Source organism: Leptonotus elevatus, chromosome 13 (genome assembly GCF_054856555.1).
Source record: "Leptonotus elevatus isolate MCC_2025b chromosome 13, RoL_Lele_1.0, whole genome shotgun sequence".
Classification (NCBI taxonomy): domain Eukaryota; kingdom Metazoa; phylum Chordata; class Actinopteri; order Syngnathiformes; family Syngnathidae; genus Leptonotus; species Leptonotus elevatus.
In genome coordinates, this window is record NC_141251.1 from 21746985 (window position 1) to 21774190 (window position 27206).

At 38.3% G+C, this 27206-nt stretch overlaps 2 protein-coding genes across 4 annotated transcripts in view; both read left to right on the plus strand.

Moving 5' to 3' along the window:
• Window positions 1–252: 252 nt before the first annotated feature.
• kcnq5a (potassium voltage-gated channel, KQT-like subfamily, member 5a) overlaps window positions 253–27206 on the plus strand; it is an 83471-nt gene continuing 56517 nt past the window's right edge. For 2 of the 3 annotated variants that reach the window (XM_086093359.1, XM_086093358.1), the window contains exon 1: window positions 253–808. In XM_086093359.1, coding sequence (XP_085949485.1) covers window positions 441–808 — 368 coding nt within the window. In that variant the 5' untranslated portion in view covers window positions 253–440. The remainder of the gene's footprint in view (window positions 809–27206) is intronic. The other variant, XM_086093361.1, reaches the window with a different exon arrangement.
• On the plus strand, window positions 6729–9737 carry LOC147164195 (uncharacterized). The gene is made up of 2 exons (XM_086092178.1): window positions 6729–7037; window positions 7548–9737. The coding sequence occupies exons 1-2, from the start codon at window positions 6975–6977 to the stop codon at window positions 9543–9545; spliced, it is 2061 nt and encodes a 686-aa protein (XP_085948304.1). The 5' UTR covers window positions 6729–6974; the 3' UTR covers window positions 9546–9737.

Here is a 27206-nt window from a genome sequence, read left to right on the forward strand (position 1 = left end):
TCAAAACAGCAGTATTTGTACAGGTGTTCAGCTCAGGGTCTTATGCTACCGATACATATAGGCTACTAAACAATCCACGAGTGAGATCAGCCGATTGATTCCGATAGCGTGCAGTGAATGACTATTTTTGCCACCTCGGGGGTCTGGTGTGAAAAAAGAAGCCCGAGTGGGAGGGAGAGAGCCCGTCAACAAACCCACCCTCCACCCCCTTCCCCACAAATGTCTCCATGGATCTTCTTCTTCACAGCCACTCTTCCCCCATCTTGCACACAAGTGTTTGGACCAGACAGCCACGGTACAATACAAGATGACGAGTAGTAAACATTACTCCATTTGAAAAAAGTATCCAAACTCACTCACCCCCAAGAACGAAGAGCCCCAGGCTGCGTGTGAATGTCCACCGGTTTCCCAGCGCCCTCCACGCCCGCGCCGGTGATGCCATGCCGCGGGGTCACGGCGGCGACGAGAGCGGCGGCGGCGGTAGCGGTTGTGGTGTCGGTGTTGTCGGCTCCGAAATCTGGCTCAAGACTTCCCCGGGACGCCTGGCGCGGAACTTCACCTCGAGAGATGTGGAATTCGGCCAGAGGACGATGAACCACGCGGTTCGGACCGGAGCCGGGGACGGGCTGGGGCCGCCCGGCGCCGCCGACCGGAGGAAGCAGGGCGCCCGGCTCAGCCTGCTGGGCAAGCCGCTGGCTTACAGCGCGCAGAGCGGCAGGAGGAACGCGCGCTACCGCTGGCTCCAGAACTACCTGTACAACGTTTTGGAGAGACCCCGGGAGTGGGCGTTCGTCTACCACGCTTTTGTGTGAGTACACTTTTATTCTCTTTTACAGTACTGTAATGCATTAAATGAATTGCTGTTAGCTGAACGTCTTCAAGAGTCCTCAGTGAGCATTTTCTGTGCAATAATAGCCATAGTCATAAATTAAATAAATTGATTTTCTTCTTGAAAATTCTACACAAAATAAAAAGGTGTATTATATAAATGTTGGCAAATTTATTAAAATAAAAACAAGAAACATATGCTCTCAATTGGCTATATGCACTTTGCCCCCCAGCCTGATTAGAGTCTTATTGCAAACAAAAGAAAGAAAAATAAATAAAAACTTTTTACAGCGTTAACCCAAAATAGATTAAATTAACCCCCCAGTACACCCCTGGAAATTAAAATGCTCAATCATTTCCAAGTGAAAAGGCTTATTTATAAAATTTGGCTACTTTATTAAAAATGCAATGTAGTAGTTAATACCATTTGCTGTGACACACAGCAGTGGGCAGGGCTTCACAGCCTTGCCGATTAGCTTCAGTAGAGCCTTATTCCAAAACCATTTCACAAAATTCTAAACAAAATTCCCTGTAATCAATACATGAAAAGGCTTATTTAAAAAAATACTGGATACTTATTTAAAAACTAAAACAAGAACTATACATTGTTATGACACTCAGAAGTGAGCAAATTTTTTAAATGGATTCTGAACTCTACATTTCTAGAACTGTCATCACATCTTGTAATTGATTAACTGACAAGTCGTCATTCAAGTGTTAACAGGTGACCCAACCACCTGTTTGTTATCCCCTCCTGGGTTTATTAATTTGTCGGCTGCATTACTACTGACTCTTAAATAGGCAGGGACAAGCAATGGATGAATGAAGCACTGGAACAACTAAAACAACCTTGCAATATCTTCTCGTGTACGAGGATATATATATATTTTTTTACAGTTAAAGCAAACTGATTGGACACATATTAACTTTCGGCTGTGCCATATCATTTCTTTTCTGCTCGTTTTTACTGGCTTTATATGCCTTTCACGCAGTATCTGCAGCAAAGGCGGGATATTGCCTTGACTGTTTGCACTTTCATACAGAAACATGGCATCCCCCAATCAGATTCAGCATTTTGACATTTTTAAGTCCCAGAAAATATTGTGTTCAATGGTCATGCACAAGAGTAGACTCTCTCCTTTCACCAGGGAAAAAGTCTGATTCTGTCTTTTTCCATTCTTTTATCAGCAGTAGAACAAAGCTAGGTTACATAAATGCAGTCGTTTCTCACAAACTGTGCTGATCTCATATCTAAAATGGGTCATTGATGCCATCTATTGGTGGTTGTGCATCAGTAAAGTTGTTTCTAAGTTTGGAATTTACAGCATCAGACGCCCCCACTCATGCTCGCAGAAAAAAGGAATTGAAAAGTCAATGGCAGTGAATGAGAAGCAGAGTAAGAAGTCATTTTCTTTCTTAATAGGTTGATGGCTGTTGTAGACACCATTCCTCAAATTATTGCTTAGTGTGTCATCAATTTACAGAAATAAATGCCTCAATGCTAAAACACAAATTTCTTCTATCATCTGACCAATAGTAGCTCTAGTAGGTGCCAATCTCCAATTGATACAAATAAACGGCTCAGCCATAACAGAGGAGTAAAATGACTGTATTTGAATAAGTACGGTAATTAGACACAGATAACCTTTGTTTATGACAACACGGATGTCATCTGGCGGCATTTCACACCGTTCCCCCGGTGAAGTTGCGCTTATGTAAGACTGGAAGCTCACAGCACATGTGGAGGGGCTCTTAGAGAAGGTCAACAAGCTGTCAGCTGCTCAGGCTGAATGAAACATTAGCTCGGGCCTCCTCGCGTGACCATCCCAATGATCTGGAGAGACACACAGACAGTTGCTGTGTGGGAAAAAGAAGTTCTGCCTCCGCTTTGGTGTGAAAGTGGCTGATTTTCATTATGTGCGTGTCTGGAAAAACAACATGCACTTTCTATTAAACAATTAGTCAAGTCACGGCTGAAGATGATGCGTCTGCTTGTAAACATGTCACACATATTAACCAATCGCAGCAGTGTTACAACCTTATTTGAAAATTTAATTCACTTTTTGCCTGAGAATTTTATACAAAATACTCCCAAAGCAGCAAGTATAAATCTCTGTTTAGAAAGTTTGGCTAATTTATTAAAATTTATTAGCTCTCTTTGCTAGCTCAGGCTGGTCGTTGATTACTGTCTTATTCCAACAAATTTTAACTTCATTTTTTGCCTAAAATTCAACACAAAATGCTCTGTAAGGACCATATGAAAATAAATTTTTAGAAATTTTGGCCAAAAAACAACAACTATTTTCTTGTGTTCTTGGTTATCGCCTCATTTCAAACTGCATCCTAAAAAAACCCTAATAAAATTGATTACCACCTATTCAATAACTGATTAAATTAATATTTTTTTAAATTAAAAAGTTGAAACAAAATATTCCATAATGACGCAGTGATGAGCCTTATTTAGAAATGTTGGATAATTTATTTAAAAACAACAAATACAATTACTATTAACTCACTCAACACTCAAGTGATCTGAAGCGCATTTTTCTAAACTTTTTTTACAGTCTTAATTTAAAATGTTAAAATTTTAAATGTTAAAATTTTAAATTTTAAATTTTAAATTTTAAATTTTAAATTTTAGATTTTAGATTGTAAATTTTAAATTTTAAATTTTAAATTTTAAATTTTAAATTTTAAATTTTAAATTTTAAATTTTAAATTTTAAATTTTAAATTTTAAATTTTTACTTTTGAATTTTTAAAATTTAATATTTAATTTTTTTATATTTTATTTTTTAAATGTTTGGGCACATTTATAACAATGAATGTTAACTCCTTTTGCTATATGACACGCAAAATGAATTCGCGCACGTCCTTGATTATAGTCTTATTCCAAAATGGATTCAATATTTTTTTCCAGTCAAAATTCTGCACAAAATACACTATAGTGCAGCTGAAAATACATATTTTTTGTATTTTTATTATAAATAAAAACAATAAATATTAATGCCATTTGACATAGGACAGTCAGAAGTGAGGTCAGGTGCTCCACCCACACTTTATTTACTGAAAAATTGGTTTAATTAATTAATTTATTTATTTATTGCTCAAAATTATACACAGAATATGTCACAAGGACCAAGTGAAAAAACAAATTGAGACGTTTCGGCTAATTTATCAAAAATAAAAGTAAGACTGATTAACTCGTTGCTATATGACTTTCACTACATGCACTTTATTTACACCTGTTGGGCAAAAGTGAACTTGGTCATCCTTGATTCCAGCCTATTTCCAAAATGCATAAAAAAAATGTTCTTAAAAATCTATACAAAATAAAATATCCTGTGATGGCCATTTCAAAAGCCTTATTAGGAAACCTATGGCTATTAAAAAAATACAAATTAAAACAAGCAGTATTAACTCCTGCTTCAGTACTATCTACTGTATATAGCTTGTCTACATGAATACAAGTGACTGTATGCACTGTTTGTGCAGTGGCAGGATGTCGACGTTTTTATTTGCTTAGGCGGGATAGTTGAGGTCAACGTGTTAAGTTGTTACATCTGCTCTTCCACCTCCTCCTCGTCCCCCTCCCCCTTCTCCTCCTTACCCCACATGTTGTAGTGTGCATCAGCTGGATGTTGGAAATTTTCATTCCTCTGATCTATGCAAAATAGTAAACATATGTAGACAACATGCAGATGAAAATCATGTTATACATTCCAGGCACACCTGCACAATCTAATGAGATTAGAATCATTTAATTTATAGGTATGCATCATGATGAAGTAGTGTTTAGCAACCCAGGTTCTGACACAGCAAATGATACATTTTATGTTTTTCATGGCAAAATTTTAACTGAAATATTTTTTTCCCCTGACTTTTATTCTTATTGGTATTATTGCGAAGCATAATTTCTTCACAGCTATATCGAATTGTATTTATTTTAAAATTATTAGATGTATTTTATATAAATAAAAAATAAATAAATATTGAATTAATATAATATTCACTTATAAATATATATAGTGTTATAAATCTATGTTATATGTTGTATTTCATTTATTTATAAATATTTATTTGAATTAGTATATGTCATTAATAAAAATAAAAAAAGTACTAATCTGTATTTGAATCTATTTTACAAACAAAAATTCAATATAATGAAGATGTAAGCTGTTTAAAAAAAATCACGTAATAATGAAAAAAATTAATGGTATGAAATTGCAAGAAAACATTAATATATTAATTATTTTTCTATGTATGTGTTCTATTTTTGTTTAGTTTTTTTTAAATGTTGTGCACTACCTCTATATTATGTTTTCAGCACTATAGTCATCAATAATAGGCTTTTCATGATCAGGATTTTGGAGCTAATCGCCAAGTAAATAAAACAAAAAACAAACGATAACCGATCACAGATACGCTCAGAAGATGGACCACACTATCCAATCTAACAACTTGTTTATTTACTGTACAGACAACCCTCACTATTTGTGGGGAATTGAGATCACAACACTTGCAAAAAAAAAATCCAAAATTATTAATAATATTGGAAAACAATTGAAAAAATATTTTGTATCGATATGAGATACCCTGGAGTGAGATTTTATTTGCTAAAATGTTATATTTTGCGGATCTCATCAATGATGTAATTGATCACTTAGCAAATTATGATATTACTTCTGATCACCATAAAATGCAAAATATCTGTGTATTGTCTCCCGTCAGTGAGAGCAACATACAGCATAACGTTGCAAATTACGTTTTCAGCTGGATCACTTTGAGTTGTTTTACATAGCTGGAAAGTTGGTGCAGGAGCGTGCCAGCTTGCCGGGACCTTTCAGCTATTCAGAGGGGGAAAAAAGTTTCCAGGAACAATCAAAACTTTCTTTTCCTTTTTTATCTTAAAAAAACTTTCAACCGCCCAGAGTCAGATGCTAAACACATGTGTCACCCTCTCATGGAGACACACACAAACACAAGAAAGTATGTGATTTATGAAAGAAATATTCACTTTGATCATTCCGTTGTGTTGAAACAGATGCGGCTGTGTGTGTGTGTCTTATGTATATGCGTGAATGTGTGCGTGTGTGTTCTTAATCCATGTAAACACGTGGAGTCTTCGATGCGTAGCTGGATAGGCAGAGTCCGTCCTCACCACCATGTGAATACATACATGAACGATCAGGCTGGCTTCTTGTTCTTGTTCTTTGCCAAATAGTGCTCCCATTGGGAAACACACAGCATTAACATGCTTAATGAGATGCCGTGAAAAAAAAAAGAAAGTGTGTGGGACAAATCACACATGCAGAAATGACTTCCAGTCATAGTCGCACGCTCGAAATGATGCACAGTTCCCAGGCAATTTACGTTCTTTCAGGCATGTGATTTTTCCGCTAATTCGCGGAATTCCGCTTTTTTTATCTCCCCCCAAAAAAAAAAATCCGATTTCGTCTCTCTACAGCATTCCGTTTTAGTGTTTCCGCAACTGAAATGAAACCGATCTTGCGATTGGCGGAAGTCTCCGTGTTGACCAATAAGAGCGCTTGTTATAAAGGCATAGGAGTATGCCATTGTTTGTAGACCAATAAACGCGCTTGTTATAAAGGCATAGAGTATGCCATTGTTTGTTGAGCAATAAACGCGCTTGTTATAAAGGCATAGAGTATGCCATTGTTTGTTGACCAATAAACGCGCTTGTTATAAAGGTATAAGAGTATGCCGTTGTTCATTTCGCACACGTTTTTGCCGAGTGTTTAAAGAAAGATGTCCGTGATCGAACGCAAAGATGCTCCGCGAGTTAAGGAAATTGACAAACTCGTAAAAAACAAGTTTCGCTGGGACTGATTAGAGAAGGATATATCGACAAATGTTGGAAAGAAGACTGTGACAAATTTGTTCAGTGACTTCATTCGGAAGATCGATCGTGCCGGGAAAGCGCTTTGCATTTGGTGCCGTGATACCATTGACTATGGCGGGAGAGGTTTCAAAGCTCTTGAAAGTCACGCAAAGAGCAAAAAACACGTAAAAGAACTCCAGTCAAGAACAACAAATTATTCCATCGCTGGAAGTTTTGGTGCCCAAACGAAAACTCCAAAACTTTATGGCCTCCATCCCTTATTGACATCACAATCGGGAGCGGTAATGGAGAGACGTGATCCACCCCAACAACCTGCACCAGTTGCTGATAGAGTCGTGAATTTTGAGGTAGGTGGTAAACTTTTCAAATTAATCGGAATCAAATTTTCGAAAATATTATAACGTAATAAAAATGGCCTTAACTATTTAACATGGTTAATCCACAAACTCAAATGAATGCTGCATGTTAGCACTTTCAGTTTTCAATATGTTGACTGTCTACAGTATGCAGCTAGTACAGAGATGATCGAAATGATTGTGTTTTTACCAGAGCTTGCTGCATGAGGTATTTTATGTTTTTGTTATGCATTATGTATTAAATTAAGAATGATTGATTAAATGATTTATTGCATGGTAAATATTATTTCCAATGGTTAAAGATAATTTATTATTTTGTAGCTAATTTGCAACGTTTTTTGTTACCATAATAAATACTCTGACATGTGAATGTGCATGCAAGTTTAGACTAAATCCTTTTTTATTTACTTTGGTCGCATGACATTTAGGATTATAATTCAAATAATTATTTAAATTATTTAATTGTTTACTGATTATTGTTGAATTTCTTTTATTCTTCAGGCAATGCTGTTGGGAGTGCTGGCCGAAAATTCTCTTCCGTTCACCATGGCCCCAAAGCTCATCACACTGTCAAAGGAACTGGCAAGGGATCCAAAAGCTCTGAATGGACTGTCCATGGATAGAACCAGTGCATCATACAAAATGAAGTATGGCCTTGCTCGCACTATGCTTGATGAGACTTTAACAAACTTAAGATCCTCCCACTTTTCAATGAACATTGACGAGTCCACCAGCAACAATCTACACCGTGTCCTGTGTGTACTCGTCAGCTATTTCTCCCCGTTGACAAAGTCTGTTGTGGTGGAACATTTAGCATCTTTGAGTGTTGTTAAAGTTGACAGCAAATCTCTCTTTGATGAACTCTCAGCCCTCATGACCAAGAACAATATTCCCTGGAGCAATTTGGTGTCTGTGTTGATGGACTCATGTGCAGTGATGCGGGGTTCCAAATCTGGAGTTGAGACGCGTTTGCGAGGGGGACCAGCACCACATCTCCTTGACATAGATGGGGATACCTGCCACCACATCCACAACGCCTCCAAGCATTTTTGCAAGCCATTTGAGTACAAGATTGAAGGACTCCATAATGATCTCTTCAATGATTTCAAGTGGTCAACCGATCTGAAGGAAGCTCTTCAAGAAATTTGCTTTCTTACAGGCATCACCTTCACCATGCCAGAGAGATTTGTCAGCCATCGATGGCTTTCAAACTATGATGTTTCAATGTCCACCTTACGCCTCATGGATGTCTTTACCATCTTCTACCATGCATTTCTTGGCAGAGAAGATAAAGAACTCTATCTCCCCACCATCATGGCCATCTACCACAAGAAGGATATTCCAAGAGAAGTCAAAGCCAAACTCAAAGACATACAATCAGCTTTAGGCAAAAAGCACATGACTGAGGAAGGAAGGAGGAGGAAGCAGAGGATCTATGAGAAGATATTCTTCACAAGATTGGATACGCTTCTCACCCTCAACCTGTACACAGCAGTTCTGCCCTTGCTGAAGAACTATGTGATCACCTTTGAGACGAAAACACCAATGATCCACAAGCTGAACGACAAGCAAGTGGCCTTCTTCAAGAAGTTCTTGTCCTGTTTCCTGAAGCCAGAGTCCATTCAAGGCTGTAAACTGACAGAAATTGAGCTGAACAACAAAGCCAACCAACTCAGAGAAAAGGATATTTTCTATGGTGGTGTCACCAGCAAATTGATGGATTCTTCCAACAAGTCGTCAGTTGTGTTCAAGTTCAAAGCCAAAGCCAAGGCAGCATATCTGGCATGTGGACTGTACCTTCAGAAAAAGTTGCCCATGAACAGCAAGCTTCTGAAAGCAGCCTCTGCCATTGACCCACTTGCCAGAGGACACAGCTTAACTTTAAACCTACTGAAGAAGCTGTCATCGTTGGTCACCAATGTCCTTGATGAGTCAGAGCTGGGGAACTATGATCTCGAGGTGAGAGAATACCAGTTGGACAGTGAGTTGCCAACACCTTTGGACTCAGAGGGGAAGGCAATTGCACTGGATCGTTGGTGGGCTCAAGTCTTTGCTGTTGGAAGATACCCAACCTTGGCCAAGATGGTGAAGGCTCTCATGAGTTGCTTCCATGGGCCTCAAGTAGAGGGGGCTTTCAGTGTCATGGGTGATGTCCTGAACCCCAAAGCATGCAGAATGGACATAGCCACATACAGTTCTATTCAGACTGTGAAATATGCCCTAAGAGCAAGAAAGACCACCTCTGTCAGCCATTTTGGCAGGAAAGACATTCTGATGGATCCTGTGCAGTCCAAACTGTGCCTAAATCTGAGGACATCCTCCAAAAGGTACAGGGAGGAGAAGGATGCAGAAGCAGCTATGTTGTCTGCAAAACGAACAGAACTTGCTGTGAAACAGGACACTCAAATGAGCAAGGCTGCCTCAAGAAGAACCATCAAAGCTGCACAGAAGCAGGCTAGAAAGACCCATTCCAAAGCAATGAAGTCTAGGAGGAAGTAGTGTTTGTGTCATGTGAATGGATTGTGCTCAAGAATGAACACTTGTATATTCCTGTAAATATGTTGAATGTTTTAATGAGCAAAAAATAGAAAAACATTATTTATGACATAAATAATTTTTGAATGTGACTGATTTTGAGTTGACTAAAACTGCAATTTTATATGGGATAGTTCAATATACATTGGAAATTTATGCTGTTGTTTTGTCTATTTCTTTGTCATCTGAGTGCATTGAAAGTACTTAAAATCACGGAAAACCCATAAGCTACGGGGGGCTTCGCCCCCCTGGCCCCCCCACCAGGGCGCTGCCCTGGACCTAGCTGGGTGCCTGCGGACCCCAGACCCCCGGCTAAATTTTCAGATAATTTCACTTTGGTCAAATCACATGCCTGGTTCTTTATACTGTATTATTAATAATTATTTTTATTAATACAGCGGAATCTTCAACAGCCCCAAAGTTGTACTATGCTACTATTAGTTTAAATTTAATTTAAAACTACAACATTTTATTTCTGTAGAACTTGCTTATGAATATTGAAAAGCTGAAGTGAAATGCTGTGGAATTGATGTTGAAATGTGGAATGTGAGACTTTGCTTTGAATGGCTTAAAAAGTGTGCAAGGTTGAGGGATTAATGTAAAATATGTCTCAATGGGGCGGCTGTGGATCAGTTGGCTGGGCAGATCCAGTGACCAAAAGGTCGCTCGTTTGAACCCTGGCTCTGACTGCTGGTAGAGTGTCCTTGAGCAAGACACAAATTTGCTCCTATTGGGCCTAGTCGCATCTTGCATGGTAGCAGCTGCTCATTGGTGTATGAATGTTATTTTCGCATTTGGGGAATGAGCATAACTGCAAGGTGTTCTGAATGAGTTGTATTGTTTGAAGTTGGAGTCAAAGAATTGCGTAAAGAGGGGGGTAATGATGCAAATTTAACTTCATTAGGAATTTAAACATTTCTTGACAATAATATGTGACCTCACTAGTCTAAACATGACATTCTGATTAATATTACATATGTGGAATAAGAGTTATGAAGCAAAATCCGGCCATTTTATCACTTGCTGTCAACTAAAGTTGATGTCACTGTTGCACAGGGCTCACGCAACGACTAATCAGAGCTCACATGTTTTCTGAAGCTGAGCTGTGATTGGTTGAGATGGATAAAAACGGCTGGATTTTTCTGCTTAACTCATATTCCACTAACGCAATATTAACCAGAATACATATATTTCTTATATTAAATATGTATATTTAGACCAGTTGGGGCTGCATAGAACATATTATTGTCCCAAAACTTTTTGGGGGTTGACTTCCCCTTTAAATGCGGGAAAGGAATAGAAAAAGAGAAAAATGTACCGGTATTTCTTCTTTTTTTTCTTCCTTTCCTTTTCCTTTTTCCGCAATAGTTTTAATTGGAAGCGTCTCACCTCCCACACTCCACATATGCTATGCATCACCGAAGACAAAATAGTTTGTTTTTAATAACACAAGTTCTTCTTACATTAATGTGTTAAAAATGTTAAAATTCTCTTTCAAACATTGCCTCTGTGGTTAATCATCATAAGGTCGACCGCAACTGGCATCCTACGAGGTCTTGTTTCCTTTGTTTTCTTTGTGCGCACTGTCTGGCCTTGGATCACTCAGGGGTATCAACAGAATTACACAACCTGAGGTTCTGGCCCGAGGTGTGAAAATACAAAAAAAACCTCCATGTTGTCAATGGCCTTGGTGCTGTGTTCAATTGTCTGTGTGAAGAGAATGGCAATTCAGGTCCTGTGCACAACAAAACCACCCACCTTCTTTTCACATCCACTCATATTGGTGTGAATGTAAAAAGCTCTTCCTCCCAATGTTAGTCATATGAGCAGTAATCATCTCCAATGAGTGGAAATCATGTTTTCAATGAAGGCTTTTATTAGGAAAGCTCCACAGATATGTGGAAAACATGCAATAAAAGTATATAACTTTGTCTTTGCAGCTTTTTCAGTGTATGGTGATCTTCAGAGACTCTTTTGTTACCCTATGCTACTCAATTTTACCCAATGCTATGATATGCTAATAACTTCCATTTGACATTTGACTCTTTCACTTTTGTCACACTTTTCTGACAAATTCAAAAGGCAAATAAGTCCCTTTTACAGTTCTATTGTCAGCGCCACACTTCTCTTGCAGACCCCCCCCCCCCCCCCCCATAAGCCTTCAGAGACACATTGTACCTTTATATCACTATGCTATACTATGCTATTTTATGCTAGGCGAATAAGTTCCATTTAGAATTCTATGGTCACCTTCAAACTTTTCCCACCTAAACCCCAAAGGTTTTCTGGTACACTTTTCACACCACTCATTTCTACCCTATGCTTTGCTAAGCTATGCTAAACTACGTTAATACGTTCCATTTACGCTTCTGCGGTCACAGTCACTCTGTTTTCCCACAAATAATACGAAAGGTCATCAGAGGTGTATTCAACACTTTCGTTGCTATGCTGTGCAAGTTCAATTTGCGGTTCTATAGTCATCATCATTATTTTTTGAGTTAAAAACACAAAAGGTCTTCAGAGATGCTTTTAACCTTTTTGTTGCTACGCTATGCTCTGCCATGCTACGTTAATGAGTTCTTATTTATTTCTAGGGTCATTGTCATCATAGCTTTTCCATAAAAAACACAAAATCTGGAGAGGCCTTTGACCTTTTTGTTACAATGTTATGCTATGTAACACTAAATAGTTTAATTTATGTTTCTACACGTACCAAGAAAAAACAAAGAAGGAAAAGCAAGTGGTGGAAAACACTTTTCCTTTTCTAGATGTTTTGCACATCTAGAAAAGTTCTGTAGAAAACCAATTTATTATTATAAGTAGTAGTAATCATAATAATGGTCAGGTGATTCACACCCACAGGAGATGTAGCAGATACTATTAATGGCCACAAGGCTGTAGTCCTGTAATCTCTTATGAGAGTGCACTATTCCATTCCATTCTTGTTGCGCTCCACTCCATTGCGGTTTCACGCAACGCTTCTTTTTAATGTGGCGCTAAACCTCATGCAAACCGCAGATTCTTTCCATGGCTACATTCTGCATGCATGCTTGATGAAGGTGCAGCTCCTCCGTTGTTTTAAATGTTTTTTGAGGAGCCTTTCTCATTAATCTCCGAAGCATCAGCAGTGCTTTGAGGCAGATGCTGCAGCCAGTCGGTGTCGGCGATTATTATAACATAAATCGGTGTGATCTCATCCGGAAAAAACCCTTTCACATTTGTTTGTATGCAGACCTCACGTCTCAGTTTAATTTCATTCGGGGTTATTTGTATAGTACAACAACAAAAAATATCTGAAGGAGTGTCTTAAATGTGACAACAATGTGATTTTAGTGACTTAGAGGAATGTCTCAGCACTGTGTAAGGACAAACAAAATGAGAACAATCTCAAGTCGCTGCTGTAATCCACAATTCACCCTCACATGCAGATAAACCTAACTCCAGCTTCTGAATGTCCATCACTAGGACACACCCCTTAAAGGCACATATCCGGAAATTTAGTTCATCGACAGTGGTACCTAAACACAAAGTTTTGTTCAGCATAGTTTTATTTCACAATTAGTGTTCAAACGATCCGTGCAAACGTCGGATTGCGTCTGGATGCGTGTCGTCCGTCCATTAAGCGTGTTCACCGTAAGTCAAAGAGGCAGGTGGCGGAGACATCAGTCACAAGTCGATGGTGAGAATGTGCGACATCTGGAGGGACGATGAGGATAACGATGACGGATGTGCTGTGACATGCAAGCAGGTCACGCAATAAGTGTGCACTCAGTGTGTGTCTGAGGAGGAAGCAGTTGGCAAACTTCGAACATGTTTTTGACATATTTCAATTGCGTCACTTTTTGATGAAATTTCCATTTTTGGGTGCAACTAATAGTATAACTATTTTCTCTCTCTCTCTCTCTCTCTCTCTCTCTCTCTCTCTCTCTCTCTCTCTCTCTCTCTCTCTCTCTCTCTCTCTCTCTCTCTCTCTCTCTCTCTCTCTCTCTCTCCAGTGTTGTTTTTTAATCCAGTTCTGAGGATGGCCATTTTGCCACTTGCTGTCAACAAAAATGACATCACAGTTGCTCAGGGTTCAGGTAATGACCAATCAACGGCTCAGCTTCAGAAAACAGGTTAGCTGTGACGGGTTGTTACCTGAGCCCAGGTTAACTGTGATGTAATTTTCAATTGACAGCTAGTGGCAATATATCACGCCCCCCCCCCCCTTTTTTTTAGCCCCAGGTGCTGGCTAGCTACCTCCTAGCAGGGGCCTCAGGTGCTAGCTATCTAGCTCCTAGCAGGGGCTAAAGCCAAATTGTGGCAGGGTTTTTACTTTTTGAACCTGGATTTTCCACCTATGGACCACATAGAACATCTTGTAAAGATTAATTAGAATAGAACTTTAGGAAAAATACTTTCCAAAGCTCAGTTCTTTATTTTCTTAAACTACCTCTCTTATCCAGCATTTTGATTGCATTAGGCAGCCTATTCTGACTGTATACTTCTACATTGAGCTTGATATTGCAGCAAACCATAACCACTTGGGTCCTCAAGCAATTGAATATTTCAGTAGGTTATCAGTGTGTGTGTGGGGGGGGGGGGGCGTGCGTGCGTGCGCGCGTGTGTGGGTGTGTGTGTACATGTATTGAAGCAAAAAACATACAAGCCAGTCCTTCCTAACACATTGATCACTGCTATTTGTCCCAAGTGACGTTATTTTACCAATTCCAAGACGTGATAGCATTTGAATGGCTGCTTGCTTTTTCATGTGATTCATGACGCTGTGTAGCTAGCTAGCTTATTTTGTTTAGATGACTAATTGGTAGCCTCATAACTTTGATTTAAATGGGAAAACTTGTAAATAAATAATAATAAATAAAAAAAATTGTATGTGTTTTACAACAAATTAACTGTGCTAGGTCTGGTAAAACCCTTATCCGCCAATGACCTTAATTTATTACAAATGTATCCTTTCCTACATTAGTTGGTTAGTTGTTTGTGTTTTATTTTGAACTTAAATTCTCTATCGCATAGTTTTTGTCAGAAATAAATGAAAGGTCTTTCTTTGCAATTTTCTGTCATTGGCTTAATATAAATTTGATGTATCAAAAGTGGTATCGGTTACCTGGTATCGGTGAGTACTCAAGAAATTACTTGTAGAAAAAAAGTGGTTGTCGACCAGACCTAATTTTAATGTTTAAAATATGTGATATAGTGTTCCCTCACTTTTTGCTAGTGAAAGGTTGCAAACCACCAACATGAAGTTATGAGCTTGGTCAAGGTACGACTGGTGTCACCGTACTGTAAAGTAAGTCAAACCAACTAGATATCTGCCAGCATAGTTAGTGTTGCCCCTAGCAACCAGAGTTTTGACAGTAATTGGCTTCTCATGTTTGACACTGGAAGCCTGGCATTTTTGCATGTGTGTGTGTGACGGCATCCAAGGGTGATGGTGAATAAGCCACAAGGAGAGAGAGAATGTCCCTGTGAATGAAAGTGTGGGAGACACTTTCTCTGGCTGTGTGTGTGTACGTGTCTGTGCATATGTGTGGGTATGTGTGTGTTTGTAGGCGTTGGGCCCAGTCCATTGACGGGAGTTGGGTCTAATGCGGAGTGAGGCTCTGTTTTGTCAAAGTAAGCCTTCTCCCAGGCCTGCAGCCAACAGAGCGAGCAGCCTGACACAACAGGACAGCTGGCTGTTTGGATAGTATCGCACCTCCCTGCTCTGTGTGTGTGTGTGTGTGTGTGTGTGTGTGTGGATATGTGGATGTGTGTGTGTGTGTGCGTGTGTGTGAGTGTGTGAACCATGTAAACTTTGATTCACCTGAAATAGAAGCAGGTCACCATTGTGGGCTTTAATGTTATATGTACTCGGATTAGGATTTTTCAGTACAGTAACCACGTGGAACTTATTAGGTAATGGTCAGGCCACTCCGTAAACAAACACAGTTCAGCTCAGCCTCTTTCGTAGCTTAATAATTTACTCTTTTGAAACTGTTACATTTGTCTGCCTGGTTTATGTGTCGCTCCTCTCGCAAGCACACTGAATACATGTTTACATCACATCAACTGCATGGTGTGACGCACCCTCTTTGGAAGACATAAGATGGATGGTCACCAGTGCACAAGTCCTGTTCGAGGAGCTTGTGTTGCATACTTCCTAAACGTCGCTCCCTACATCACATGGTGTGATGAACCTCCCGCTCCAATTGCTCCAAATGTCGTTTTTTTCCCTCTCCCCCTCCCTCGGCATGTTCGCCGAGAACGCAAGCAGCTGTGCAAGGACGGTGACCACCTCAGTGCTGGAAGCCCGCATTAAATAGACATTAGCCTTGTGTACTGGTATTGGTCTGAAAAAAAAGTGGCATCTATCATCCCTAATTTAGACAATTTGTCAATAGTTTATTTTTGTTCCTGTAAATGATATACGAGTACTGTACATTTCCTCAAATTGCTGAAGAATCGTATCAATAATTTGATTTGAGACTCGGTTTTGAACATAAGATGTAATATCGGTGGTATCGATATTTCAAGTGTCAATCAACACATCACTAGCAACCGTATTCTGGCCCCACCTTGAAAGCGGTAAGGACTTTCTAGCCCCACTATTTAAGTAACACAAAAGTAATGAAGGGTTTGTTCACAGAGTTACAGTATTTTCTCAAATAGGCTGTGATTTATTGTGTTGTTTGGTTTCACATTTGATGGACGGGCATACACACCTATTTGTATGTAAACATTATAAAAGGTACATTTTCCATTGTATGTCAACATAAGTGTCATACAAATACAGTCCACTTGACATCAATGACAAATGAGAAGTAATAATTTGTGGCTCTCATATAGTATGAAATATGAAATAACATCAACAACTACTGGAATTTAAATATAAAAATATAGCACATTAGCTGAAGCAAAGCTACCTTAGCAAGTCTACATTTTTAGCCCATTCTCCCTTTTGTCGGAAATGTATGCTCTGAGAAATTCACCATCAGAGTACTTTTGTTCACAAATAGATGCTGCAGCGAGAATAGCAGAAAATGTAATTAGAAACATTGACAAACAGCGCCATCATCTCAGACTATCGTGACTCTTTTTACACTGCTAAATATTCTTTTTTTCTCATCACAGTTATCCTGTCCTTTCAGAATAAGTGTCACAAGAAAAGAAAAAAAAAAGGCCAAAGTAAACATCCCAAAACACTGAGATGAGACTAGATGTTTGAAGCTTAGGCGGACTACAAGGAACACTTGACTATCCTGATAGTTCCCTTGACATCCATTGTTCAGTGATATAAGAGTAGGCTTCAGCAGACTCAAATACTGCAATCATTTATTATTCATTTATTTCGACCCGGCTCTGCTTTTAAAGACGACTTTAATACTGTGGCTGGCACTATACTGATTTCATATAACAGTCTTCATTCTTCAATGTTGCCTCATGCAATCCAGTGCAGCCAAGTAGAGGCAATATAATATTGTGCATGCAGAGAATAGCAACCATAGACAGGTGCACTACTTTATTAACCTTCCATGGAAAGTTTAACCGGGAATGAATGGGACTGGATGGGAAGTGGCAGTAAATATGAGGGACCATTTATACAAACTTTAGCTACTAATAAATGTATTAATGAAACTTTAAACATTTGACTTGTTCCACTTCACTCACATTTTACACACTGTTAATTCCTCTGGAAAACAATCATTTCATTCAGTATTATTCTTCCATTTGGGGGCAATCAACATACCCGAAAACTCGCCAATTTTGTACCTAGCTTAATATTATTTATTTTAGAGGTTGTTGACATTTTATCGTTTCAATTTAATTATAACTGTTTTGATTTTAGTTACAACTGTTTAGATGTAGTCATAACTGTATTAACTTACTCAGTATAGCTTGATGAGTGTACTAAATGTGACGGAACGTTTGAAGACACTTTCTTCCTCTTATCTGAGGAAGAGAGTGTGTTAAAAAAGGTTTCCTGTGCAAAGCTGTGTTTGATCTGTGGATGTGTCTGTGCTGTCACAATTTATGCTCATTTTTAAAGGACCTTGTCTGGTTCCACATCAATGGGCCAGTATCTGGGTTTAAACTCAATGTGTTTTAATGATATGCTGTAAAAATGTAAAAGTCTTATCTGCTTCCTTCTGTCGTCATGTGTATTGAACTCAGGACTGGGAGAAAAGGTTGGGGGCTTAAAGAAGGGGGCGCTGTATCCTGAGGAGGGGTGAAGGAGGCGTTGTCAAGATAGTATAAGAATACTGTGAGTCCGCTGAGAGAGCACGTAAGCGAGGAGCAGTTTGTGCTTTTATAAACCCGCTGTGTCCAGAATATTCTGCAAAATAAATCCTTCGAAGGAAACCTCATTCACCGATCTCCATTCTGATTTCTGATCTACAAAACACGCGCAAAACTTAAGGATCGTTTTCCAACGAGGTCCACAACAACAAAAAAAAAAAAACCCCACCGGAAATCTTAAGATTACAAATAAATAAATAAATAGTCCAGGTCACCAGTTCCACCGATTGATACAAACTGGTTGGTCATGTACCATAAACAGGATGCACAAAAAAGTCTCATCAATCGGACCCTACTAGTATCTCTACTCCCACAGCTTTCTAAAATATTAGAAAAATTGTATGCGACAAGATTAAATAAATTCATAGACAAGCATAACATTTTAAAGGTCCCATAGTATAAAAATTCACTTTAGTGGGGGTTTCTATCAATAATATGCATCCCCGACCTGTCTACAATCCAACCAGGTATGAAAAAAGTCAGTCCGCGACTTCTTTAGCTTTCTCCTCCTTTCTAAAAATGTGTGCTTCAAACGGGCAGATTAAACTTCCGTGACTTAGTGACGTCAAAAAGACACGGAAGTGCACTCGACCCAGCCCCCTCGAGTTAGTGGCACCACCTCTGGTAAAGGTTTGTCACACCCACTGAAATTCGAGAAGCTGGCTGCTCCTTTCTTTTTCTCCCTCTGGTTGCAAACGCTCCATGGAGAGAGGAAACAATGATCAAGAAAAAGTGGTTGCTTCCTTTGTCCCATGTCTTTAAGAACACAGTGGCTTAATTTTATTTTTGAAGGACGTGTACCGACATCATTTCTCAAAGGACTGTTTTGTTAGTGAAAGCCTGTTCAGAGCTGGATTTGCAACACGTTTAAACATAATGGCTCAGTCTCAACAGTGTGACACGACTACAAACGGGAAAGATGTAAGTTTAACATTTTTGATTTAGCCTTCCTTCCTATCCTTTCTAATAAGAGATGTGCACCTTCTACCATATTACTGGTGTATTTTTAGTGCCTAAAGTGGGAGCTACATTTGTCGTGTGGAGGTTGTTTGGTTACAAGAAGTCAGATATAATAAAGTAGACGGTGGTTTGATAATATGAAGCGGTTGCGTATTGTATTGTCAAGGGTTAATTTGCTGTTGACATGACTTTGTGATGCTAACCGGCCACTAAGTGGTCTCGACGAGACGGCTTGCACATTGCGACCGCGCAGTGGCCTAAATGTGCACATTTGTGTTATTCATAACCGCTTGTAAATGTCTACAAGCATTCACGGCAAATATGAGACATTCACAGCAAAATAACGTTCACGTGAGATTTGCTGGTTACGGCAAAAATAACCATTGCCTAAACAATCACAAACTAACGCTACAACATTGTCTCTGTAGTATCGTTATGCTACTTTTTCTTATGATAAAACGTTATGCCACTTTTCCACATAATAAAATAGTTCTCAAATGTGTAAAATACATGTCTGTGTTTTTTTTTCTTCTGCTCCCATGGCCAGTCGTTTCCATTCACAACATTAGCACATGGCTACCATGACCGAAATCACTGCCCCTTCGAGAGAGAAGGGTATGGCCTAGGCGTGGCCTGGTGCAGCTATCTCCATAAAAGTGACACACCCCTAAAACAGGCTGTTTTGAACAGAGCGTTTTTTGGCCTATTTAGGGGACAGCAAAAATATTAGATCCAAAGTAAATTTTGACGAATGCATGTCACAAACATGTCTTTTACACATTTGAGAACTATTTTAGTATGTTAAAAAGTAATATGAGACCTAATAACCAACTCAAATACCATGGCATTAATGGAGTTAACTGAAGAAATGTGCACAGCCATGGATAAAAAACATGTTTTAGTAAGCACCTTTGTAGATTTACAAAAAGCATTTGACACCTTAGATCATGAAATATTATTGCATAAATTGTCTAAATATGGTACAAGAGGTGTCACACATCAATGGGTTGCCAGTTATTTTAAAAAAAATATAGAAAACAATATGTTGAATTCAATAGTAGGCAATCAAAACACAGTTATGTAACTAGTGGGGTGCCCCAATTCTGGGGCCAGTACTTTTTGTTTTTTATGTGAATGATATTACAACCATTTCGAAATTGTTAAAATGTATTTTGTTTGCAGATGACACCACTTTATTTTATGCCGGGAAAAATATATAATGTATTACAAGTAATAGAGAAAGAGTTTAAGAATATTATGAAGTGGTTCAATGCTAACAGACTGTCTATAAATATTAGTAAAACCAGATTTATGATTTTCAGTTGTAGAAATATGGATGTCGAAGCAACACTGACTGTGCAATACATAGAAATATAAATTATTATTTTGAATTATTTTGTAGAATTGTTATACTGAAAGCGTCTTGACCGCTCGCTGTCATTCATCTTGTTTTTCCTTTTCTTTTTTTTGTGTTGATCAGAGGCAGACAAAAAAAAAGTTGGACTTCTCTCTGTTCTCTTTCATTTTTTTCAACTTTAATTGAAAATTGAATTGAAAATTGAATTGAAAATTGAATTGAAAATTGAATTGAAAATTGAATTGAAAATTGAATTGAAAATTGAATTGAAAATTGAATTGAAAATTGAATTGAAAATTGAATTGAAAATTGAATTGAAAAATTGAATTGAAATTGAATTGAAAATTGAATTGAAAATTGAATTGAAAATTGAATTGAAAATTGAATTGAAAATTGAATTGAAAATTTAATTGAAAATTTAATTGAAAATTTAATTGAAAATTTAATTGAAAATTTAATTGAATTGAATTGAACTGACCCAATTCCAGAATTCAACCAGACACTGTCCATTTTGGTTTGAAGCAGCCATTTTTGGTAATTTCTAGGGCTTGTACTTTGATAAACTCCTGCTAGACTTCGCCCAAATTAGCCCCAATCTGAAGCAGGTATCCTAGACAATGCTAAATTGTCAAGCTTTTTTTGCTCACGTTATTTTGGAAAATAATATCATCCCGTATCGGCAGCCAGCAGAAAGGTGACTGGTCCAAAAATTAGCTGAAGCTCATTTATTTCCCATAATCGCACACACGCTGCAACTCAAATAGGCAAGGAGTGACGTCCGCATGATAAATGTTTCCAACCAGCTTGCCGTCTCCTGACCTTGTTAAGTAAAGCCAGGAGGAGGCGACGTTCCTGGGATGAGTTACGGCGGTGTCGCCGATGTGTTCAGCCCAACCGCATTAAAGAGGAAAATGAGATATGCTCCTCCAGACCTGGCTTACACCCAAAATGGACAGTAATGGATGGACCTCCACACTTTTCATGGGGAGTCTTTTTTTATGGCTGTACAGTGGTGCTGATATGATACCAATTAAAGAGGGGGCCAGTATCACCAATGGCAATATGGGAACTGATACTTTTTTGTCACAACGCGGTGAGGTTGTCTTGTCTGGGCTTTTACTGTCTTGTCATTTCCTGTTTTATTTTGAAAATTCTGACTCCTTTCATTTCAGGTTACTTGCCCTTCCTCATGTGGTGTCAGTGTCAACCCTGATTCCTGATTGTGTCCACCTGTTTCCCATTACCCTCATGTGTTAAATGGTCTGCGTCTCCCCTGTCTTGTGCCAAAGTGTTTTCGTCAGAGTCACTCTAGCCAGTCGCAGTCGCAGTCGCAGTCGCAGTCGCAGTCGCAGCCGCAGCCGCAGCCGCAGCCGCAGCCGCAGCCGCAGCCGCAGCCGCAGCCGCAGTCGCAGTCACAGTATAGCCACAGTATAGTTTTAGTTTAGGAGTGATTTTGTTTTGTTTGTAGATTAGACATCCTCCCTTTTGGAGCGCCTTTAGTTTAACATTTTATAGCCTTTGTTTTTCCCTCTAAACGAGGAGTTTTATGTTTAATAATATCTTCCTTGGTGGCAAACTCCTATCTCTGCGCCTGAGTCCTAAATCTGTCACTTTTTAATATTTTGAGTTGATGTTTCAGTCATTTGACAGAATTTGGTTAATTATAAGTTGTGTTAAAAAAATAAAATGTAAAAATTTGATAATTTTTTCCCTACAAATTGTACAAGTCTAACTGTAAAACATATTGTAAAGATTTTTTTTTAATGAATGAATTAGTTAATTACGTGTGTTAGTTCACTAGTTAAAACCCAATAAGAATTCGAGCAAAGTTTATGGGCAATGTTCAGAAACTACTATACAAAAATAGAGTCCAATTTCTCCCAATTTGTTGAAGTGAAATAGCTTAAGAAAAAGTAGTTGACACCAACTGCGTATCATTTAGACAAGATCTCAAAAATTTCCAATACTTCCGTTCCACTGTGCTCTTGTTAATGATGTACATTACATCAAAAGTATTGATGTTTTGATTTGTGACTAGATTCTAGTCTTGAGTTCAAAGAATTATTCACCAATATTTGATGAAGGAAAAGCTGTGCTTCAGTTAAATTTAAAGTTTATAGGCTGTATGCAGAAACATAATTGCACTTTTTTCTGTATTTGTTCCCATTGATAAACTAATAAATACACACAAATTAAATTAAATTAAATTAAATACAATTATGCCCCAACACTCCAGAACTTCTGTGAAATCTTCTTTAGACAGCAAATTATTTTTAAATGGTTTCAGCATTAGATCTACTGGTTACAGCCAAACACTGCACTCCATTTTGACTCAACTGTTTCAAGACAGCATTGATCAGCAAACAATTCCACGCCATCGACAGAATTCTTGACGCCGTTAACTATTATTACGCCCAACCGTAGACCACTGTGCCTTGCTACCTGACGGCTGACGTTAAGTGTGTAAAATTGGTGCTAAACGATTTTTGATACATGGATTTGGTGGACACTTTATGGGCCAGCCAGCTTTCTCCCCCGTGCCCTTTACATTAGCATGCATTATTGATCGTAATGATAGCAAAAGTATGCACGCGCCTTCTTCCTGGTGATGGCCGTGGCTAATTGTTGTGCTCGCTCTCTCGCTCTCGCTCTCGCTCTCTATCTCTCTCTCTCGCTCTCTCACTCACTCACTCACTCACTCACTCACTCACTCACTCACTCACTCACTCACTCACTCACTCACTCACTCACTCACTCACTCACTCACTCACTCACACACACACACACACAATGATTTCTCTTGCAAACGCTCAGTTGTGATGTGCAAACCCATCACGGCTGGTCTGAAGCGCCTCCCGGTTGCCACGACAACAAGTAACACTTTGGCCAACCTCCTCATCCGAGAGGTTGCTGTAGATTGATTAGCGTCTGGTGTGTGTGTTTGAGTGTGTGTGCGTCAAGTACAGCAAACAACACGGCAGATCAATGCGCAGGCCGACACACACGACGCAAAACATCCTCCAACTTTGTTTGGCTTTTCACGACCTTCACTCATTAATTGGCCGACACGGTCTTCCTTCTGCGCTCATGTGATTATGAATTTATTAATTCTTAACGCGTATTCATCTGCATCAATTTGACAAGCTGGGTGGGATTTTTTTTTAGACACTTCATCAACTTGTTTGAGACTGTGACGGGATCACATTTTCTTCCGTGGGAAGTGTGGTAAACCCTTGATTATCTCAGAGATCCGTTAAGAATTTGCAATATAAAGTACAGACACCATATACTGTAAAAAATAAAAAATTAATTGTGAAAATGCAACACATGTAACCTTAGCTAAGAGAAATTAACATAATATTCATCCATCCATCCATTTTCTTAACCGCTTTTACTCACAAGGGTCGCGGGGTAACATAATATTACAGTAATTTAAATTTGGACTAGTAGGCTACAGAGCCATAAAAACAATAATTTAAAGAAACTGCAATATAGTTGGGGTGCAAATGTTGTCTTCTCTGGTTGCAGATATTTTGTTCATGTAAGCAGTGCACTAAAAAACAAACCGATGAAGCGCTCAACCCTAATATAGTAATAATAGTGTCCCACAGTCTACTAGCGCCTTGCCTGTATTAGCAATGCTGTATTATCTTAGCAGTGTGACATAATATAGTTGTGTATGTCGATTTATTCCAGTAAGGTGCAGCAGGGTTTCAGAGGGTCACTAAAAAGCATTAAAATAAATTTTGCTCAAATTGAGTTCTTAAATTACATTAAAAAGCATTGAATACGATGTCCAGAGTCAATTTTTTTTAAATACAAGTAATGTATACAATAAAAAAATTCTGACTATGGAGGGGGGAATAATACTGCTCCTGTCTCCAACGCCTAACATGAAGCATTAATGTCACCCAGTGGCAGAAAATTAACTCAACACAAGTCTATGATTCAGTGTTTCACACTACTTTTAACTGTTTAGTAAATGTTTTTAACTTCAAATAACTTAGGAATTACTTATTCTAAAATTACTGAATCAATGAACTGAAAGATACAAGCACATTTGTATTTGGTAACCATATTTGTTGTAAGCGTATGATAACAATATTTACATTTAGAACAAATATATTAATCGCACATTAATTCCAACGTGGGCATTTAATTAGTTTTAAGTTGCATTAAAAATTGCATTAAAAATTGCATTAAAAATTGCATTAAAAATTGCATTAAAAATTGCATTAAAAATTGCATTAAAAATTGCATTAAAAATTGCATTAGAAATTGCATTAAAAGCATTACATTTAATTTGGTGATACCTGTAGAAACCCTGTGCAGGCTGTTTGTTTTACACTGGATGCTTGGATTGTTTTCTTGATGACAAGTCACAAGCCTATAAACGTTGCTTCATCACTATGATCTTAATTACAAAATTGAACATATCCATTGTGCTTGTAAGAGAAGCTACGCAGAGGAGAGGCAGGATACACCTTAGACTGGTCGCTCGCCAGTTGTAGGGTACATATAGGAAAACAACCATTCACACAATGCTGGATTAATAATTTATATATTCATCACTATAGGCTTCATTACAAAAACAGTTTTACAAAAAAAAATTTTGGGGCAGAACAATGACTATTAGGGCTGGAAAATGTATAGAAATTTAATCGTGATTATGTTTTTGGTGTCTCACAATCATGAAAACATTATAATTGAAGATAAATAATTAATGTGCTAAATACCACCGTGTGTTTGTAAGTTCCCGACTTTGTGATAGTATCTGGAATGTGTATATGATTCCACCCTCCCTGAGTGTACTTTAAGTTGTTTAATGACATTCCAATTGGAGTTTACTGTAAAACTAACCACACACAACAAAAATAACTTTGCACATTTAAAAACTTTGCCAGTGCCAATGCTAAAGTCAATGTAAATAACCATTGACATGCTAACAGAAAATTAGCATCGACTTCTTCTTCTTTTCCTTTCGGCTTTTCCCTTCAGGGGTCGCCACAGCGAATCAGTTGCCTCCATCTAACCCTGTCCTCTGCATCCTCTGCTCTCACACCAACTACCTTCATGTCCTCTTTGACTACATCCATAAACCTCCTCTTTGGTCTTCCTCTAGACCTCGTGCCTGGAGATTATTATTATTATATTTTATTATAATTCTTATTATTATTATTACTGGAGAAAGTTAGCATCGACTTCCAGGAGTGATATTCCTTCAAGTTATGTAAATATAACAATTCTCAATGGTCTAGAGGCTACGGTGAATGTCAACAAAGGCTTACTATAGGCTACTGTAATATTGTGTATTTGTCTCATTACTTTGCGAGTCAAAAACAAGTTAAGATGCAAGAAACTGGTGGGATTTTACAAGGACAAGCTAGAGAACAAAGCTAGAAACGATACCTTGCAAAAATGTACATTAAAAATGGTCTGGATCCCTACGAAATTGTGTGTGCCAGATATTTTTGCGTGTGAGTGCCTACACAAAACATGATCATGTTGGTGAGTCGTTTTATTTAAGTCATATATTAGAGAGTAATGAATGTCAAATGTAGATAAACGTCTTTTCCCTGTTGTGTGATGCGAACTGGACTATCAAGCATCTTGTCATGAAGGAGCAAGTCGTTAGCGCTTTGATTGCTCTTGCAGCATCATCATCATCATTATCGTCCAATCAAATCAAGTCGTGTGCATAGTGGATAAGACAGGAGCTATGTAGCAGACCAGCAGTTTCCAGGCCTCCTCTTGTACTTATTGGGAATTTCTATGGCGGCACCCTTTTACTTTCTGCCTGGCCGACATAGCGGCTGGCTGGTACTTGATGTGCTTTTAGGAATATAAAGGCCGCCCCAACGTCCCCTCTCTGGGAATACGCCATGTTCCCTCGAAGCATCTCAACAATGCATCACATCATTGACTTCTTTCTAGAGACAGTACTTAACGTTTTGTGCTTGTATATGTTTTTTGTTTTTTTTACTGTCTGGTTGGTTAGTTAAGTAGGTTAATTGGTGGACTAGTAAGGTTGTTGATTAGTTGGTTAGTAAATTGGTTGGTTTGTTAGTAGGTTGGTTGGTTAAAAATACAAAGTAAACCCGAAACAGCCGGGGAAAAATCCCTCATTTGGTCAATTAATCACACCTTGTGTCAATTAAGTACAGTGGTTCTTTGACTTACAAGTGTCCCAAAGTACGAGTTTTCGAGGCACTAAAAATCAGTGGTAGATTATTATAAATGTTGAAAAATTTAGTCAAAATAAAATTGAATAAAGTCTCTAATTTGAGAAAACTGGCTAAGATTTTGTAAACTTGCTCCTCTTTGTTCATAGCCATGTTGTGTAAGTAGTGCATATCAGCAGGGACATGCGTTGAACTACGGAAGCCACAAAAAAACAAAAAAAAACAAAAAAACATCTGACTCATAAATTTCAAATCATTTGATGAAATTGATTGTTTACAGTATATCGAACTTTAGCTCTTTTAAGATTTTGTAATTATTCAATGAGCAATTTGTAGAAAATTTCCATAAAATAATCTCCACCATGTTAACGGAATAGCAAAAACAGAACACTGCACCCTCACCAAATGTGAATGGATTCTGAGCTTATATGTTTCATAGGATTCCGTTGAGTAGTTTTTGCTCCACTGTGCCAAACAAACAACAATAAAAAAAGCAAGATTCTTAAAATGAATGATTATTGCCGTGACGTTACCATCCTGCCGCATTCCTGCTGTGTCTGCGGGCCTATTGATTTACTGCTCTCCCACATGGTGTAAGTCAATCACTTTTACTCTCACAGCGCGTGCATCTGACTCACGAGCACGGACGGCTGAACTGGAGTAAATTCACCCAAGAGCAATCGAGTCAATACTGCAAATTAATCGCATAGTTGCATGTTTGTTTACCTCAAGGAATAGGCTGCTCACAATCCATTTTTTCTTCAACACGATGGAATTTGAAGCCAAAAGCGGATGAAAAAACATAACTACAAAAAAAAGCTACTACGCCAGCTAATCTAATTTAAA